Raw genomic sequence first — 13,695 nt, 5'->3', positions numbered from 1 at the left:
AGCCTTTTTGTAGTTTGAGCTATTTTAGGTGTTCCATTCATTTTGACTGTTGCAACAATTGTGTCACTTAGGTCATTGGACCACCTGATTGTACAATTTTACAGCCCAAAATAGCTTCATTTCATTAAGTTATAGAATTAACAAGATGACAAAAACATTCCTCCGAGATTTTGGCCCATATTGATATAACATCACAGGTTTATAAGCTGAACACAGTGCATAGTACAAATGTATTTCTATGATGCATTTTTATGATGTTCTATGATGTGTACTGATCTTATAATGTGATTATATAAAGTCTCTGAGTATTCTGAAAAGTGCTATACAAATAAAAGGCATTAGTTTCACTGAGATTCCAAATGAGAATATACACAGACAGATGATAATGTGGCTGGTTTCAGACCATCATTGAGTTGAGAGGACTCACAAAATCTGCACAAATAATTCAGGATTTTTTATTTTTAAGTTGTGATTCACAAAAGATTACCGTAATTTCCAGACTATAAGCCACTACTTTTTTTGAACCCTGCAGCTTATAAAATTTTTCTACTTCCACATAAAGATAGATGCTGTTTTGAGCGCTTCTGCTTCTCCAAAACTTGCCCTAAAAGTAATATTTCTGCTCTTCGTGACCTCATGTTTTGCTGTCTTCTGTGGTCCGGAAATCCAGCAGCTGACAGCCGTGAGTCATGCGTTCAGGTGCATCACATAAAGCCACCCTACTGGACTCCGTGGCTGAGAAATCTTCCTCTTTAGAATCACAATCAGCAAATAACCGATAAAATACTTTTACAGAGATAAAGCCCTATGATTCTCTCTCTTTCCCTCTGTGGGCTTCTCCGCAGCAGGCGAATGACACACACAGCGCTGTGTACAGGAATTTCCAGCACTATGAAAGACAGATCTGTGGGAATTGATGAAAATATGAGAAATCATTGTATTCCGGCAGTGAAATTCCTGTCCCGTTACAACATGGACACCTGAGGCATATAGTTAAGTGCAGCCTATATATGTACTTTTTATTTTTCATTTTAAAATTTTGCAGGCGTGGCTTATATCCAGGTGTGCTCAAGTCTGGAAAACCGGTATCATGGACTGTTCCAGAAGATGACCTGACCCATCGTCCCGCACAAGGTCACTGTGCTATAAATGTGTGTAGGAGTCTCTTGTGTCTCAGCATGCTGGAGCTTTTGAGGAAAGCCCTTCCACAGATGTTACAAACAAACGGCTTCTCTCCGGAATGTATTTTGGCGTGCTCTTTCAGACACCACATTTTAATGAATCCCTTCCCGCAGACGTCACATTTATATGGCCTTTCCGACGTGTGCTGCATGAGCACGTGCTTTTTCACTTCGGGGTTCGACCGGAAGGATTTGTCACACAGGCTGCATTTGAAGGGTTTCTCGCCTGTGTGGATCAGTTTGTGTCTTGCCATGGTGGACGAGGAGATCATCTTCCCGCAGTACGGGCAGGGGTTACGGAACACCTCCTTCAGGTGTTTGGTCCTCTGGTGTCTCTTCAGCGCTCCTTTCTGCTTGAAGGACTTCTCACACTGGGAGCAGGCGTGCTTCTTCTCGTTTCGAGACTCGCCGTGGGTGAGGCTGAGGTGTCGCAGCATGTTGGACCTCTGGGAGAAGGTCTTGCCGCACTCCGCACACAGGTAGGGCTTCTCCCGGGTGTGGACTCGGAGGTGGTCAATGAGGTCGGCGTCGGACCTGCACCTCAAACCGCACTGAGCGCACTGAAAGGGCAGGTGACCCGTGTGCTTCCACTCGTGTATGATCAAACGACGCACGCTGGCCACCGTCATCGAACAGCTGTAGCACTGGAGCGGTTTTTTGACTTTGTGCACGTTCTGGCAGTGCTTCAGCAGGTGCTTGAAGAGAGTGAAGGACTGGCTGCAGCGGTTGCACTGGAACAGCGTGTGCGAGACATTGTGTCTTGCCAACGCCTCGGCGTCTCGTAGCACCTTCTGACACACGGCGCAGTACAGCTCGTGGTGCGTCAGCACGTGCCTTTGCAGCGACACCTTGTACTTGAACGCGTGGTTGCATTTCTCGCACTTGTAAACGTCCCCGGGCTTGTCGGGAGTGTCCTGACCGATTTGTTGGCGGTAGAAATCGTAGCAGGCCGATTTCAAGTGCTGCTGAAGGCCTCGGTAGAGCTGGAACCGGGCGTCGCAGCGAGGGCAGGCGTAGTCTCCGGAGGGGAAGTGGGTTTTCAGGTGGGTCTCCAGTTTGGTGTTTAATGCCTCCTTACAGATGAAGCAGTGGAATTTACGAGTCTTTTTCAAAGTGGAAGCTTTATTGTTGGGGAGTTTAGGCTTTCTGCTTGTGGTTGACGTCTTCGTACGACCCCCGAACGAGTCCTCTGAGGGGCAGGGCGAAGGTGGACTCACAAAAGAAGAGTCATCATCCGAGTAGTAAGACCAGGAATCGGCCATACTGGAACGGCCACTGAAGCTCTTATCTTCAGAGTTTTGGTCGGAGTAGAATGACCAGGAGTCTTCGCTGTATGGACTCATGACGGCGACATTATCACTGTGCCTTCTCTCCTCCTCCTCCTCCTCCTCCTCCTCATCTCCTTCAGAAGTCTCGCTGACTTGTCCCCGCTCATCCTCCAGTGGTCTTTTCTCCTCCAGCAGTAACCTCTTCATCTTCAGGCCTCTGTTTGGCCTCACAGGGCGAGAACACTGGGACCGAGGCATGTCAATCCTGGTCAGTTGAATCTTACACTCCTTCGGAACACATTGCAACATGTCTTCACTCTGAAATTTGTCTGCGGTTCTTTTCATTTTTATGTTTTCCACATGTAACTGTTCTTCAGATTCACAGCTACAAGCATTTTCCCGGTTCTCTCCTATCAGCCGCTCTGAGGCTGCGTCAGCGGCAATCGGAGCTGTGTGAGGCACTGATGCAGATTCTTTGTCCAACTGGGACACGCACGCCTGAAACGCCTCCAACAAGAGATCTTGGCCGTGTGTTTGAGGAGAAGGTTCAACTGGAGGAAGTTTGAGAGCTGAAATGATGCAGGCACCATCCGAGAGACGATCTGAAAGGGAAAATGATCAAGTGTGGTTAAATAGTGAAAAAGAAAGAGTTATTCATCGTCATGAATTTGTCATCAAATAAACCTTAATCCCCTTAGGCTCCGTGCACTGTGGTCGTGTAAATGGGCCCCAAAACTCAATTCTAAAAAAGTCCGATCTGATTGGAACAATCTGCCTATCAATGTGTCTTCCTTCCAGGAACTCAGTAGCTCTCATTGTGCTTCACTGGGCAAAAATAAAAAAAAGCTGATTGTCTAATCTGAGCACCACTGAAGCACCTTTTCCTTGACTTGACCCACAACAAAAATGTAAAAAAACATTAAAAAAATTGTGTAACTTTAAGAAAAAGTCATACATTTCAGTGTAGAGTTACATTTAGGTTATTTTTACTGGTTAATATCAAACCAAGTGACTTTTGACCTGAAAGGTTAAATAAAGGAGTTGCTTACATTTTAGTGGCATAACAAAACTAAGATGAAAGATGTTTTCTTAGATTCCTGCACACATTTACTCTCCTTTAAACCCTCCACGGTTCTCTTACCATGATGATCCAGGGGTGCGAGGTTCCTCTGGTACTGCAGCAGAGTTCTCAGCTCCTCACACTGAGACACAGACTGCACACACTCCTCCAGAACAGAGGGCGCCTCCCCCAACACACATGCAACCTGCAAGAAATGAAAGAAAACCAGGAGTACATCAGAGGTCCAGCTGAAGGATTCAGCACAGGAAAGACTGATGTGGTCCTGAAGTACCTGCTGGTAGGTTGGAAGTGGGACAAACTTCTCCAGTCGGGATAAAAACAGCCACATCAGAGCGCCAAGAGCTTCATCGAATGCAGGTCCAAACTCTTCAGGAAACACGCTCTGGTAAAAAAAAAAGAAAAGAAAAGCAATCTAACTTAATTGTTTTCAAAACGTTGCCGTGTAAACGCAAAATCTTTCCCCCCAAAAATTATGTAGACAGGGTCTGAATCACGTTTGCATTAAAACGTGTGAAAAGAAAAATCAGTTTACATGAAAACTTCCGACGTGAATCTCTAAAGAAGTTTTGGAAACCAGGTTTGCTACAAACGTGACTCTTCGGAGAGTGAGCACTGCACACGTACGCTAACATTGCAGTCGACTCTTTCTCAACAAGACAACTCCGAAATACTTTCCAACAAGCTTGCGCTACAAAAACTATGACACCGTCTAGTGGCCTGGCATGCAAACTGCAGCGTCTTCAACATTTCTGTAGTTCCTGTGTGATCAGAACCGTGCTTTTTGCAAACTATTGTTTCCAGCAAATGTTTGTGCAAGTTTTTCCTCTAATGGATTTAACTTGAAAACAACAGTTGGAAAAAACACCCTGAAACTAGTCTGGTAATCTAAAGCCCAGAAATTCCAAGAGAGTGATGCTTTGTTATATTTATTTGAGTTTTTATGCATCAAATATTCAGAACAAACCATGAAAACTGCAGGTCATTGTTTAAAAAATCAGCTTAATATAGAATTTTATATAAATTGCACAATATGTTTAGTTCTTGTACATTTAAGCTCTGCTGCTAACTGTTCCCATCCATGAAAAAAAGCCAGAACAACAGATTGTAACTGACCTGAAAGAAGCGATCTTTCTCCTCAGGACTCATTAACAATCTCTTTACAACATCCACAAAGTCGGAACATGGAAGATCGGAGTCTGTTCCACCAACCTGCAAGACAATACATAACAGCAATCCAACACATCAGACTCAGAGAGGAAACCTGCAGTAGATTCACATTAGAAACGTGTTGACTCACCTCTGCCGTCCACGTGTAGGTGAGGCTGTGCATCCGGTCCAGGTGAGGCTGGATGTCCTGCAGGTCAGCCGCTCCACGATGACACATCTCCAGGATCAGCTGAGAAGACACACAAAATGTCTTCTTTAATATCCCACAGAATCCAGAGTTTTCACTAAATTGCAGGATGTCGATCAGACATCGTTTTCAACGTTTTTGCCACTTCCAGGTAAAAGGATATCATTTTCAAAACAACTGAACGCGAAATGTTTCCTAGACGAAAACATTTTCGCATGAAACGTTGTCTGAATGACACTGGCAGCCACCTTCGCTCGGAGTCCCAGGCTCAGCTGCACCTTCTGCTGGCTGCTCAGCAATTCGGGCACCAGGTCGGTCACCCGGGAAACCAGCTCCTCCAGCATCCCGTAGTGGGACACCAACTTCTGCTGGACCATCTTCCACACGGCTCCTGAGAGGAGGCGCAGCGGGGGGGTCATCAGACGGAGGAGGGGTAGGGGGAGGGTGGCGCCTGGACAGACAGACAGAAATATATCAAACTATTCCTATTTATTAAGATTGGAACAAACACCACTGTCGTACCGGACCGCACAATGACAACATGCATAACGAACTGTGAGGAATTGTGTTTCCACACTTTGTAATCATGGATTTTTAAAAATCGAAAAAAGTGCCAGAAATTAACAGTATTTCACAAAAATGGTGTACTAACTACATTTTACCCCATTTAAAGTAATCAAATGCCCAGTTTACACAATGTCTTTGAGTAAAAACATAAAACTTTTACATTTGTAATTTATTTACAGGTTATCATAATTCCCGTTAGACGATGATAAACAGAAATTTGTGTTCATGGCGGAAAATATGCTGTGATGGCGCAATATTTAGTTTAAAAAAACAAACCCTGTTCAACAGCAAAGATTGATTGAATTATATTATGAGAAAGAAAATGTATACAAACATGTTTTTCTCATGTTCATAAACATATGACTGTCTTATAACTCCAACTAAACATGGAGGTCATATTCTACTGTACAGATTTGCTTTGTCAACGTGTTGTTTTTTTCAAAATACAACAAAAATATCTAGAAAGTGATTGATAGGCTGTGTGCACATAAAAGTAGTGTAGAGTACTGCTAATCATTCAAATCCATAACACTTTTTACACATGTAATACACTATATACTACGATGGAGGCAGTTTTTACAGTAATCTATTGAGAACATTTTACATTTATAAGGCAGATATTGTGACTTTTGGGCTTTTTAAAACAGTTTTAAACACTTTATTATAAAAACAGGAACCCTGCACGGACTGTAATATCTTTGATCACTATGTGGTTGACATTTCCTTATAAATGTTTAAGTTCTTTGAGGGAATTTCTACATTTTCTGTCAATGAAAAGCTTTTTGTGACTAAGCAGGAAAGACGTGTTTCCATTCATTCCTCCCTGATGTACAGCAGCAGAAAGGTTTAATAAAACGAGCAAAAAGTAAACTGAAGTTCACGATATATTTGATTTTCTACTCAGCGTTTGTTTGCATGTTAGCTTAGCATTTCCACTCAGGATAACTTACAGGGAGATTTTTCGGCAGGAACATTATTATCCGACATCGTTTTGATCCACCACGAAAATCTTATATTGTCGCACAACCTTTGTCCTGCAACTTGTGTTTTCACTGTTTAAGAAAAACGAACACGTTTTAAATGTTTTGAACCTGTTTATATTTCCATTTCGCTACGGAACTGAGAAATGAAACACCTGATACATTTGTTCCGTGTAAAAGGTTCCTAGCTCCGATTAGTGCTGAAGATTTCCATCAAACACAGATTACGAAATGCATCTCGACTGTTTGAATACATGGATACTGATAAGGAGGAAAAGACGTGATATTGTTGACTGTGTGTTGTTTAAGCTCTGTTTCATGTTGGGGGCGAAATGATTGAACCTTTTGAGGAATGGGTCGGACAATATTTAGGGCCGTACCATAAATAAACGACGGAAGTGGGAATCAAAATTTGAAAAATGTAAAAATGTAAAAAAGAAAGAAAGAAAGACAGACAGAGTTTGAAGGAGTACATAAATGTACATTTTACTGAATGACATTTGCAATCTAACATGATGGAATTTATGTAAAAGTCAGACTTATACTCCATCTGCATTATTTTAAAGCCGTTTTGACTTTTTTTGGCCTTTTTTTTTTTTTTTTTGCTGTTTCTGCATCTAAAATCTAGGATGATGGAATTTTATGTGTGCAGCCATTGGAATTGATCGTTTTTTGGTAAAATACTTCAAAAAAATAAAAAATCAATTGATATAGCAATACTCCAACAGAAAGAAAGCAAACTTTATTCATCTATCATTTATTTTCAGTCGTTTCAGCCTTTTTCAAGAGCTATTTCAAACCTTTTAGTCAAATTTAGGTTTTAGCCATTTCAGCACATTTGATGTCTTACTGCAGAGATCTGCAGATGACTTCATTGTAATTTGATTGTATTTATCGATATGGCAATAGCTATAGAAAGAAAGAAAGAAACAAAACGTTATTGATCCCTTTGGGCAATTTACTTGCGTTTATTGAACCTATCTTATCCTCTGCATAACATATAAATATCTTTGAAAGCAAAGCACCAAGACATCTGTTTCCCACAAAATTTTTATTCAATGGTGGCAACATCATGCGAAAAGCTCAGGTGCGAAAACGGGATCTGTTTCGGGAAGGTTAGCACTCCGATTTTGAGTCCGACTCCGGAAGAATCCTTTGAAAATCCTCCGAACGCATGACGAGCAGACAAATCTACAGACTCTTTTTAAAGATAAAAAATAAATACATCTGCACCTAAAGGGAGAGTCGGAGAAGTGCGATCATGTGTAATTACAGGTGAAATGGAGCCAGTGAAAGGAGGTGATAAAACACACCCAGGCTACACGGACTGTGGATTTTTAAAGGAAAAAATAAAAACAAAAGTTTCATCGAATTGACAAAAACAATTAAAAAAAAAAGTTTCTGTAGCAGGAATCTGCATGTGGGAATGAAAGAAAATTCTATTCGCCCACCAAAAGTCAAAAAAACCAACAAAAAAAGTACATTTATTCTGATTGTAAATACTTTTACAAACGCCTCGCCACAAGAATGAGTCCGCCGAATCACAGGCCATGTCTACATCTCCCAATCTGTTTTTTTCTTCTTTTTTTTTTAGAAAACTTTTCTCGGTTTATGTTTTTTCTTCTTCTTCCTTTTTACAGAGTATTAAAAAAAGTTAAGGCGAGATGCGTCAAACAGAAATCCGAAGGCCGAGGCTCCACGCTCGCTCTCTGTGGGAGGCATCTCACACCAGAGGAGGAAGAGGAGGAGGAGCGCCCGTCCTGCCTCGGAGTCCGCTCACACGCTCCTCTTTGGCACTTCAGGCGGGCAGACTCAGCTTCTTTCCTTTCAGCACTGAAACAGACGAAACATTGTCAAATGACATGAAATAACAATCCAACTTAGTCTTCTGACCATACAAATGCCGGTGTACTCCCATTGTTAATGTTCTCTGTGTGCATGTGTGTGTGGTTTAACTACTAAAATAACCAACAGCACCCACTAGTGGCCTCACATGCAATGGCATCGTTTAAGAGTGTCTGCCGTTTCCGTGCAAACGGACATCATTTTCAAAACGTTGGGAGTATAAATGCAAAATATTTCTGAAAACGCAAATATGATTCATTTCCATTCAAAGCATGCTGATATCATGTCATTAACTCCATTTGCTGAACTTATTTTCATTATTTCCGACCGCGGAACTCATTCAGAAATGATGTGTTGGAGTAAATTTACTACGCAAAATCCTGAAATTGTTTATTAAACACTAAATAAAAATTTTAAGTAGCAACAACATATAAATCACTTTGAATGAATATATAGTTTAAGCCATTATATCAATAAAAATTGCTAACGTCATACACAGGCATTTACGCTGTTAAACTAACTGTCCGACTTGTTTTTCTGGTCTCTGTTTGTTGAAGTCAAACTGATAAACATCAACTTCAGACTGAACTTGTTCACCTGATTCCAGCTCTGCTCTCCTGCTGGAAATAAACTCTAAATCTGGGGCAGTGCAACAAACCAGAATCCTTCCATTACAAACAGGAGGACATCGTCAGCGTAGAGGCGGAGCTGCACTCACCTTTCGTCACATACAAATAGAAGAAGTCGCAGTAGAGGATGGTCTGGACCACGCCGGCCACGATGGCAATCATGTCGAAGAAGCCCTCAAAGTAGAACCTCCATATCCAGTTGATGAGGTAGAGGGCTCGGTAGAGGCCCAGGAAGAACAGATAGTGGGTGGTGATGGTCTCCGCCTCGCCCGTCTTACTGATCATGAAGAGCTGGGGGAGGATGGCCACCGACTCCAGGTAGATGGAGAACGTCCACAGGATCTAAAGGCAGAGCAGCAAACGTGAGCATGCCGCTGTGATCCGCGAAATGTTCCACCTGGAAACTAGTTATTGAACTAAAACCCCGAAAATCCAACAATCTGCTCAGTGTCAGGATGATTTAACCCGCATGAAGAAGGAATAAAGTGTTTGGAGCAAAACATTTGGTGATTGGAAAAATTCTTAACACCTTCATATGCTAGCTTAACATCTGTGTTTTAATCAAGATTTCTTTTATTCTACTCTCAACTTTTTCTACATTCAGACAAGAAATTACAAAAAAAATTTAAAAACAGATTAAAAAGTTGTAAGACAAGGCTGCCCCTGTACAATCTCCCCTTATTATATTGTTCCACTCTGACCTCCAGCGGGGAGAAGTCGTGGTTGACCAGGAAGGCCAGGCCGCCCACCGGGACCACCAGGAACTCCACCCGGAAGGTGTCGTGGTTCCCGTCGTACGTGGCCTTGAACTTCATGTAGATGAGGTACACGGTGGCGTACGCACAGCCGATGTAGATGATCTGCAAGGAGAGCACAGGAGAGGGACGTCAGCACGTTACATATCTTCCTCCTTTAGCAAACAGGGGCAGGCCCTAGGCCCTGGGGGGGGGGGGGGGGGGGGGGGGGGGTTCACCTTCATGGTGGTATTGTAGAGGGAAATGAAGGATGTGAGCAGATCCAGATAACGCGTGGTGAAGACCAGCGCAAACAGGACCTGGCTCTTCCCGGAGATACCTGTGAGAACAGAAGCACAGGTGAGCATTTTTGTTTCAGAAGAGTTTTGTGTTCACACAGCGTTTGGAAGACAATGGATTGCCATTACGTGTGAAAACTGCCAAGTCCCAGGACAATATGGACACAAGACACACATTGTTGTTACTGTCCATCAATTCACGCATGGGCAGAAGGACTATTTACTATGACCGTGGTGTACATGCACAGTAGCAGCTTTTCGGAACTGCGGTTTCCCCGGCATGATTTTAGGCAGCGAGCCGTCTAGCCATCATTTGGATGACCAGTTTTCGGAAAAGACGGTCAAAAAAATAGCAGACGGGTTGCGAAAGTCATGTAAAATATGTGTATAATGGCCATCGCTATTTGTCACCTTCTAATTTTGCCTGAATTAATCTTTTTTCACCAAAATATAGCGAATTATCGGCTCATGAACACAACGTACAACTGACTTCCGGTTTTGCACTACGCCCAGTAATGAGCAACGTGATTGGTCAACTGATACCATGCGGTATATACCTTTTGAAAGGCGTTGGTTCGTAATTCTCTGACTCATCCTGGTGCGTTTAAATGCTGAAGCAGAGAGGAGGATTTTCCTCTACAAGACGCTGAGGAATTATATCTGCAGTATCCACACAGGTGGTATTAATTATATGGACCTATGATCTATCTGATTCTTCACTTGAAAACATATTATTCTTAAGAAGCAAAATCCCCCCCAGCCGACGACTAAATACACTTTAGACACCCAAAACACCAATTTCCGCCTAAAAGCATGTTCCCCAGTTTCCACGGAGACAGAGCGTTTTCAGAAAGTTGAATCGTCAGTGGCTCCGAGCATCGTTCTCTTGTAAACTTACACCTAAAACACGATAAAAGTTTAGCATTTTCGTGTAAACAAAGCCTCGGTCTTTTTACCTGTTTCATTATTTTATCTTTATTTTTCATCTTTTTAAAAAAAATTCTCATTTCACTGTGTTTAACAATTGCATTAGTCTCAATTCATTTCTTTTAAGGTCTTGGTATTTTTTACCTTAACGATTATAATCATGTAATAGTTATAAATCTTTATTACTTGTCCTGTCTTACTCTGGCTCGCTCTGCTTCTTTCAGTTTAAATGAACTGTGTGTGTTTGCATGAAAAAAAGCTAACAGAATTTTTTTTCTGTAAACTCAGGCTGCTGCTGGTAGATAAACTTTAAAAATATCATCATTAAATGTGAAAATACAGCAAGTCCAGCATGCAAAATGAAGTTAAGGGTCAAATAATCCCGATATTATTCAAACAAAGCTTCAAAACTTCATGTTTCAGTAGAAATGACTGTCATATCCGTAGAGTTAAGAAATGAAGCACTGGTTCAGCTGAAAAGACCTTATAAATATTAAAACCCTTTGAAAAACACCTGGCAGGTAAAGATCTGCTACTTTATTTAATTTAATATATAAAACCTCACCGACAATTCCTTTCATTTCAGTTTGAAGCACGAGTTTAGAGTCAATCCAGCTGCTTTCACTCGGAATGAATGAGAAGTCACATCTCAGACTCAATTTGTCATGATGAGACTGAAGCTACTAGAAATGATCCAAGAGTTCAGTAGAAACAAATAGGAAGAACATGGTTTAACAAAATATGACTGGATAAAAGAAGAAATCTTGATCATTCAAACTGAATAAGAATAAAGTATAAATGGTAAAAACACAATAGTAATAATATTTGGCAGGTGAAGTTGCTTTAAACATTTTAACACCTCTGAAGTAGAAACACAAGTCCGGTTTGCAAGTGAAAACAAACCTTTATGAAAACGACTCCCAGGTGGAAATTTCTGAAATCTTTCCGACCACGTGGTCTTGTAAACGTGGGAAAATGAAACTTTCTGGAAACACTCCTGTCTCCATGTTGACGGCGGTACCGCTGCTCCTGTGCATGCGCACCACAGCTGTAGTAAATAGTTCTTCTGAGCGTGTGTGAGTAGATGGACCATAACAACAATGATGGCCTCCAGAGTGTCATGACTATCAGTCCATATTCTCCTGGGACTTGGTTGTACTATAGTTGAGATTCACCTGGAATACAAATCCAACTTGGTCATCCGTCTATATGCATGTGTGTTTGTTTATTACAAAAACAAACAACAAATGGACCAACTGGTGGGCCGACATTAAAACTACGTCATTTTCAGCGTATCTGCTGTTTTCGCATAATTGGACATCATTTTCAAAACAAAGCGTTTTCACTTGAAACATTGTCGTGTGAAGGGTCCGAAATTGCGAAGAAAAGGACACAGAAATTCATGCATTTGACGCCTTTTTGAAAAGATCTGCTGGTGAAGTTGAGGAGGAAGAGCTCCATGTCTGCAGGGTGACAGCAACTCCATCAGCAGCAGCACACCTCTGTGTTTACCTGCTGCGTTGGCAGGCGACTACACCTATGCATCAGTCACACCCACCATCAGAGGAGGTGCAGCACTGATCGCTGCATTCTCACGAAAGAAGGAGAGAAATTATCTCCTGATATGAGTGCAGATGTGTCAGGCTGCAGGTTAAGGAGTGTGTGTGTGTGTGTGTGTGTGTGTGTACACACAGCAGGAGGGAGACAACCCTCAGCTGACTGGCTGCAGTAAGGCGACACTATCTGGACCTTTGACCTGCAGGGAAACCAGGAAAACAGCAGAGCTGGATTGCACATTAGACTAAACTTGACCTCCCCCACCCTCACAAACCATGTAGATCTCGCTGGATCTCTGAATGTGGAGGTGTGGGTGCTGCCACGTCACAGAGGTCACACCAGGCTAATGTAAAGAGGTGCAGGCAGCGTGGGAGCTGCAAGTTTACCTCCTGGAAGTGGGCTTACCAGACCCCCCTTACACGTCACACTTAACCACTACCATCAGATTGAATAAGCCACAGTTGTGTCCGAGACATCAGAGCAGATGAAACGTCTCCAGTGGAAGTGTCGGTACTTTAACCAATGCTAGCAGGCTAAAGCTAACCTGGCTAACGAGCTTCACGCCGCGCAGCCCCCCTCTCCTCCTCAAATTGACCCCCACTCCCCACATAACGGGGGAGGGTTAATGTGAGCTGCAGGTGAAGGTCCACTCACCGGCACAGGATCTGGTTTTCCAGATCTTCAGCAGCAGGATGATGATGGCTGCGAGGTGCGACAAATCGCCGGTTAGCCTGAAGATGTTCATGTCTGCGGGAGCACCGGGGGAAGAGGGGGGGACACCGACGCGAATAAACCGAACGAGAACTCCGCGGGAGCTGAATCTGTGGGTCCGGCAGCGGGGACTGACTCGGCGACACCGGATCGGGAGGATTTTTTTCGGGGGGGCGCTTCACCGGACGGGAAAATGGCGAGTAAAACGCGACGTGGCTCCGGGACGTGGCCAACACGGGCGACAGCCAATGGGATAGGAGATCCGCTCAGCAGCCCAGCCAATCAGGAGCCAGAGAACGCCTCATTTGGTTAATATATACAGGGTTGACGCCACCTTCAGGAACCGTGGAAACCATAGTAAAACCCAGTGCTACAGGTCCTGAAGTGTCATTAAGAAGCAAACAAAACATCAGGAAATCCCTCAGTGCTGCGTCAGCATATACCTCCATTCTTTAAGACACGTGTAGAAGAGCAACGCACGGAAATAACAACAAATAACATGCATTTACCAAGACACTGAGAAGTCCCATGATTCCGAACCACACATTCATTTATATGAAAC

The 13,695-nt window shown here is 42.8% G+C and overlaps 2 protein-coding genes across 2 annotated transcripts; both read right to left on the bottom strand.

Moving 5' to 3' along the window:
* Window positions 1-448: 448 nt before the first annotated feature.
* LOC308122208 (uncharacterized protein) lies at window positions 449-6,588 on the bottom strand. The gene is made up of 7 exons (XM_080483901.1): window positions 6,402-6,588; window positions 5,133-5,335; window positions 4,828-4,926; window positions 4,644-4,739; window positions 3,802-3,912; window positions 3,591-3,714; window positions 449-3,051 (listed from the first exon to the last, which is right to left on the bottom strand). Exons 1-7 carry the CDS (start codon window positions 6,436-6,438, stop codon window positions 1,136-1,138), a joined length of 2,586 nt encoding a protein of 861 aa, XP_080340027.1. The 5' UTR covers window positions 6,439-6,588; the 3' UTR covers window positions 449-1,135.
* A 562-nt stretch (window positions 6,589-7,150) lies between these two features.
* On the bottom strand, window positions 7,151-13,404 carry kdelr2b (KDEL endoplasmic reticulum protein retention receptor 2b). Its single transcript, XM_080479809.1, has 5 exons — window positions 13,077-13,404; window positions 9,879-9,979; window positions 9,607-9,765; window positions 8,995-9,247; window positions 7,151-8,264 (listed from the first exon to the last, which is right to left on the bottom strand). The coding sequence occupies exons 1-5, from the start codon at window positions 13,165-13,167 to the stop codon at window positions 8,230-8,232; spliced, it is 639 nt and encodes a 212-aa protein (XP_080335935.1). The 5' UTR covers window positions 13,168-13,404; the 3' UTR covers window positions 7,151-8,229.
* Window positions 13,405-13,695: the final 291 nt, after the last annotated feature.

This window comes from Lipophrys pholis (assembly GCF_963383615.2).
Source record: "Lipophrys pholis genome assembly, chromosome: 1".
In the NCBI taxonomy this organism is placed as follows: Eukaryota; Metazoa; Chordata; class Actinopteri; order Blenniiformes; family Blenniidae; genus Lipophrys; species Lipophrys pholis.
Note: the sequence above shows the minus strand (reverse complement) of the source record. Positions and strands in the feature narration are given on the sequence as shown.

What these genes read in the sequence shown, in the direction of transcription:
- LOC308122208 (XM_080483901.1), bottom strand. Translation starts at nt 6,438, where the DNA reads ATGTCGGATAATAATGTTCCTGCCGAAAAATCTCCCT. An exon ending in GCCTGGGACTCCGAGCGAAG is followed by an intron (nt 4,927 to 5,132) that starts GTGGCTGCCAGT and finishes GTGTCTTCTCAG; the next exon opens with CTGATCCTGGAGATGTGTCA. An exon ending in CGCACCCCTGGATCATCATG is followed by an intron (nt 3,052 to 3,590) that starts GTAAGAGAACCG and finishes TTTCCCTTTCAG; the next exon opens with ATCGTCTCTCGGATGGTGCC.
- kdelr2b (XM_080479809.1), bottom strand. Translation starts at nt 13,167, where the DNA reads ATGAACATCTTCAGGCTAACCGGCGATTTGTCGCACCTCGCAGCCATC. An exon ending in TCTACAATACCACCATGAAG is followed by an intron (nt 9,766 to 9,878) that starts GTGAACCCCCCC and finishes CTCTCCTTGCAG; the next exon opens with ATCATCTACATCGGCTGTGC. An exon ending in CTATTTGTATGTGACGAAAG is followed by an intron (nt 8,265 to 8,994) that starts GTGAGTGCAGCT and finishes CGTCTGTTTCAG; the next exon opens with TGCTGAAAGGAAAGAAGCTG.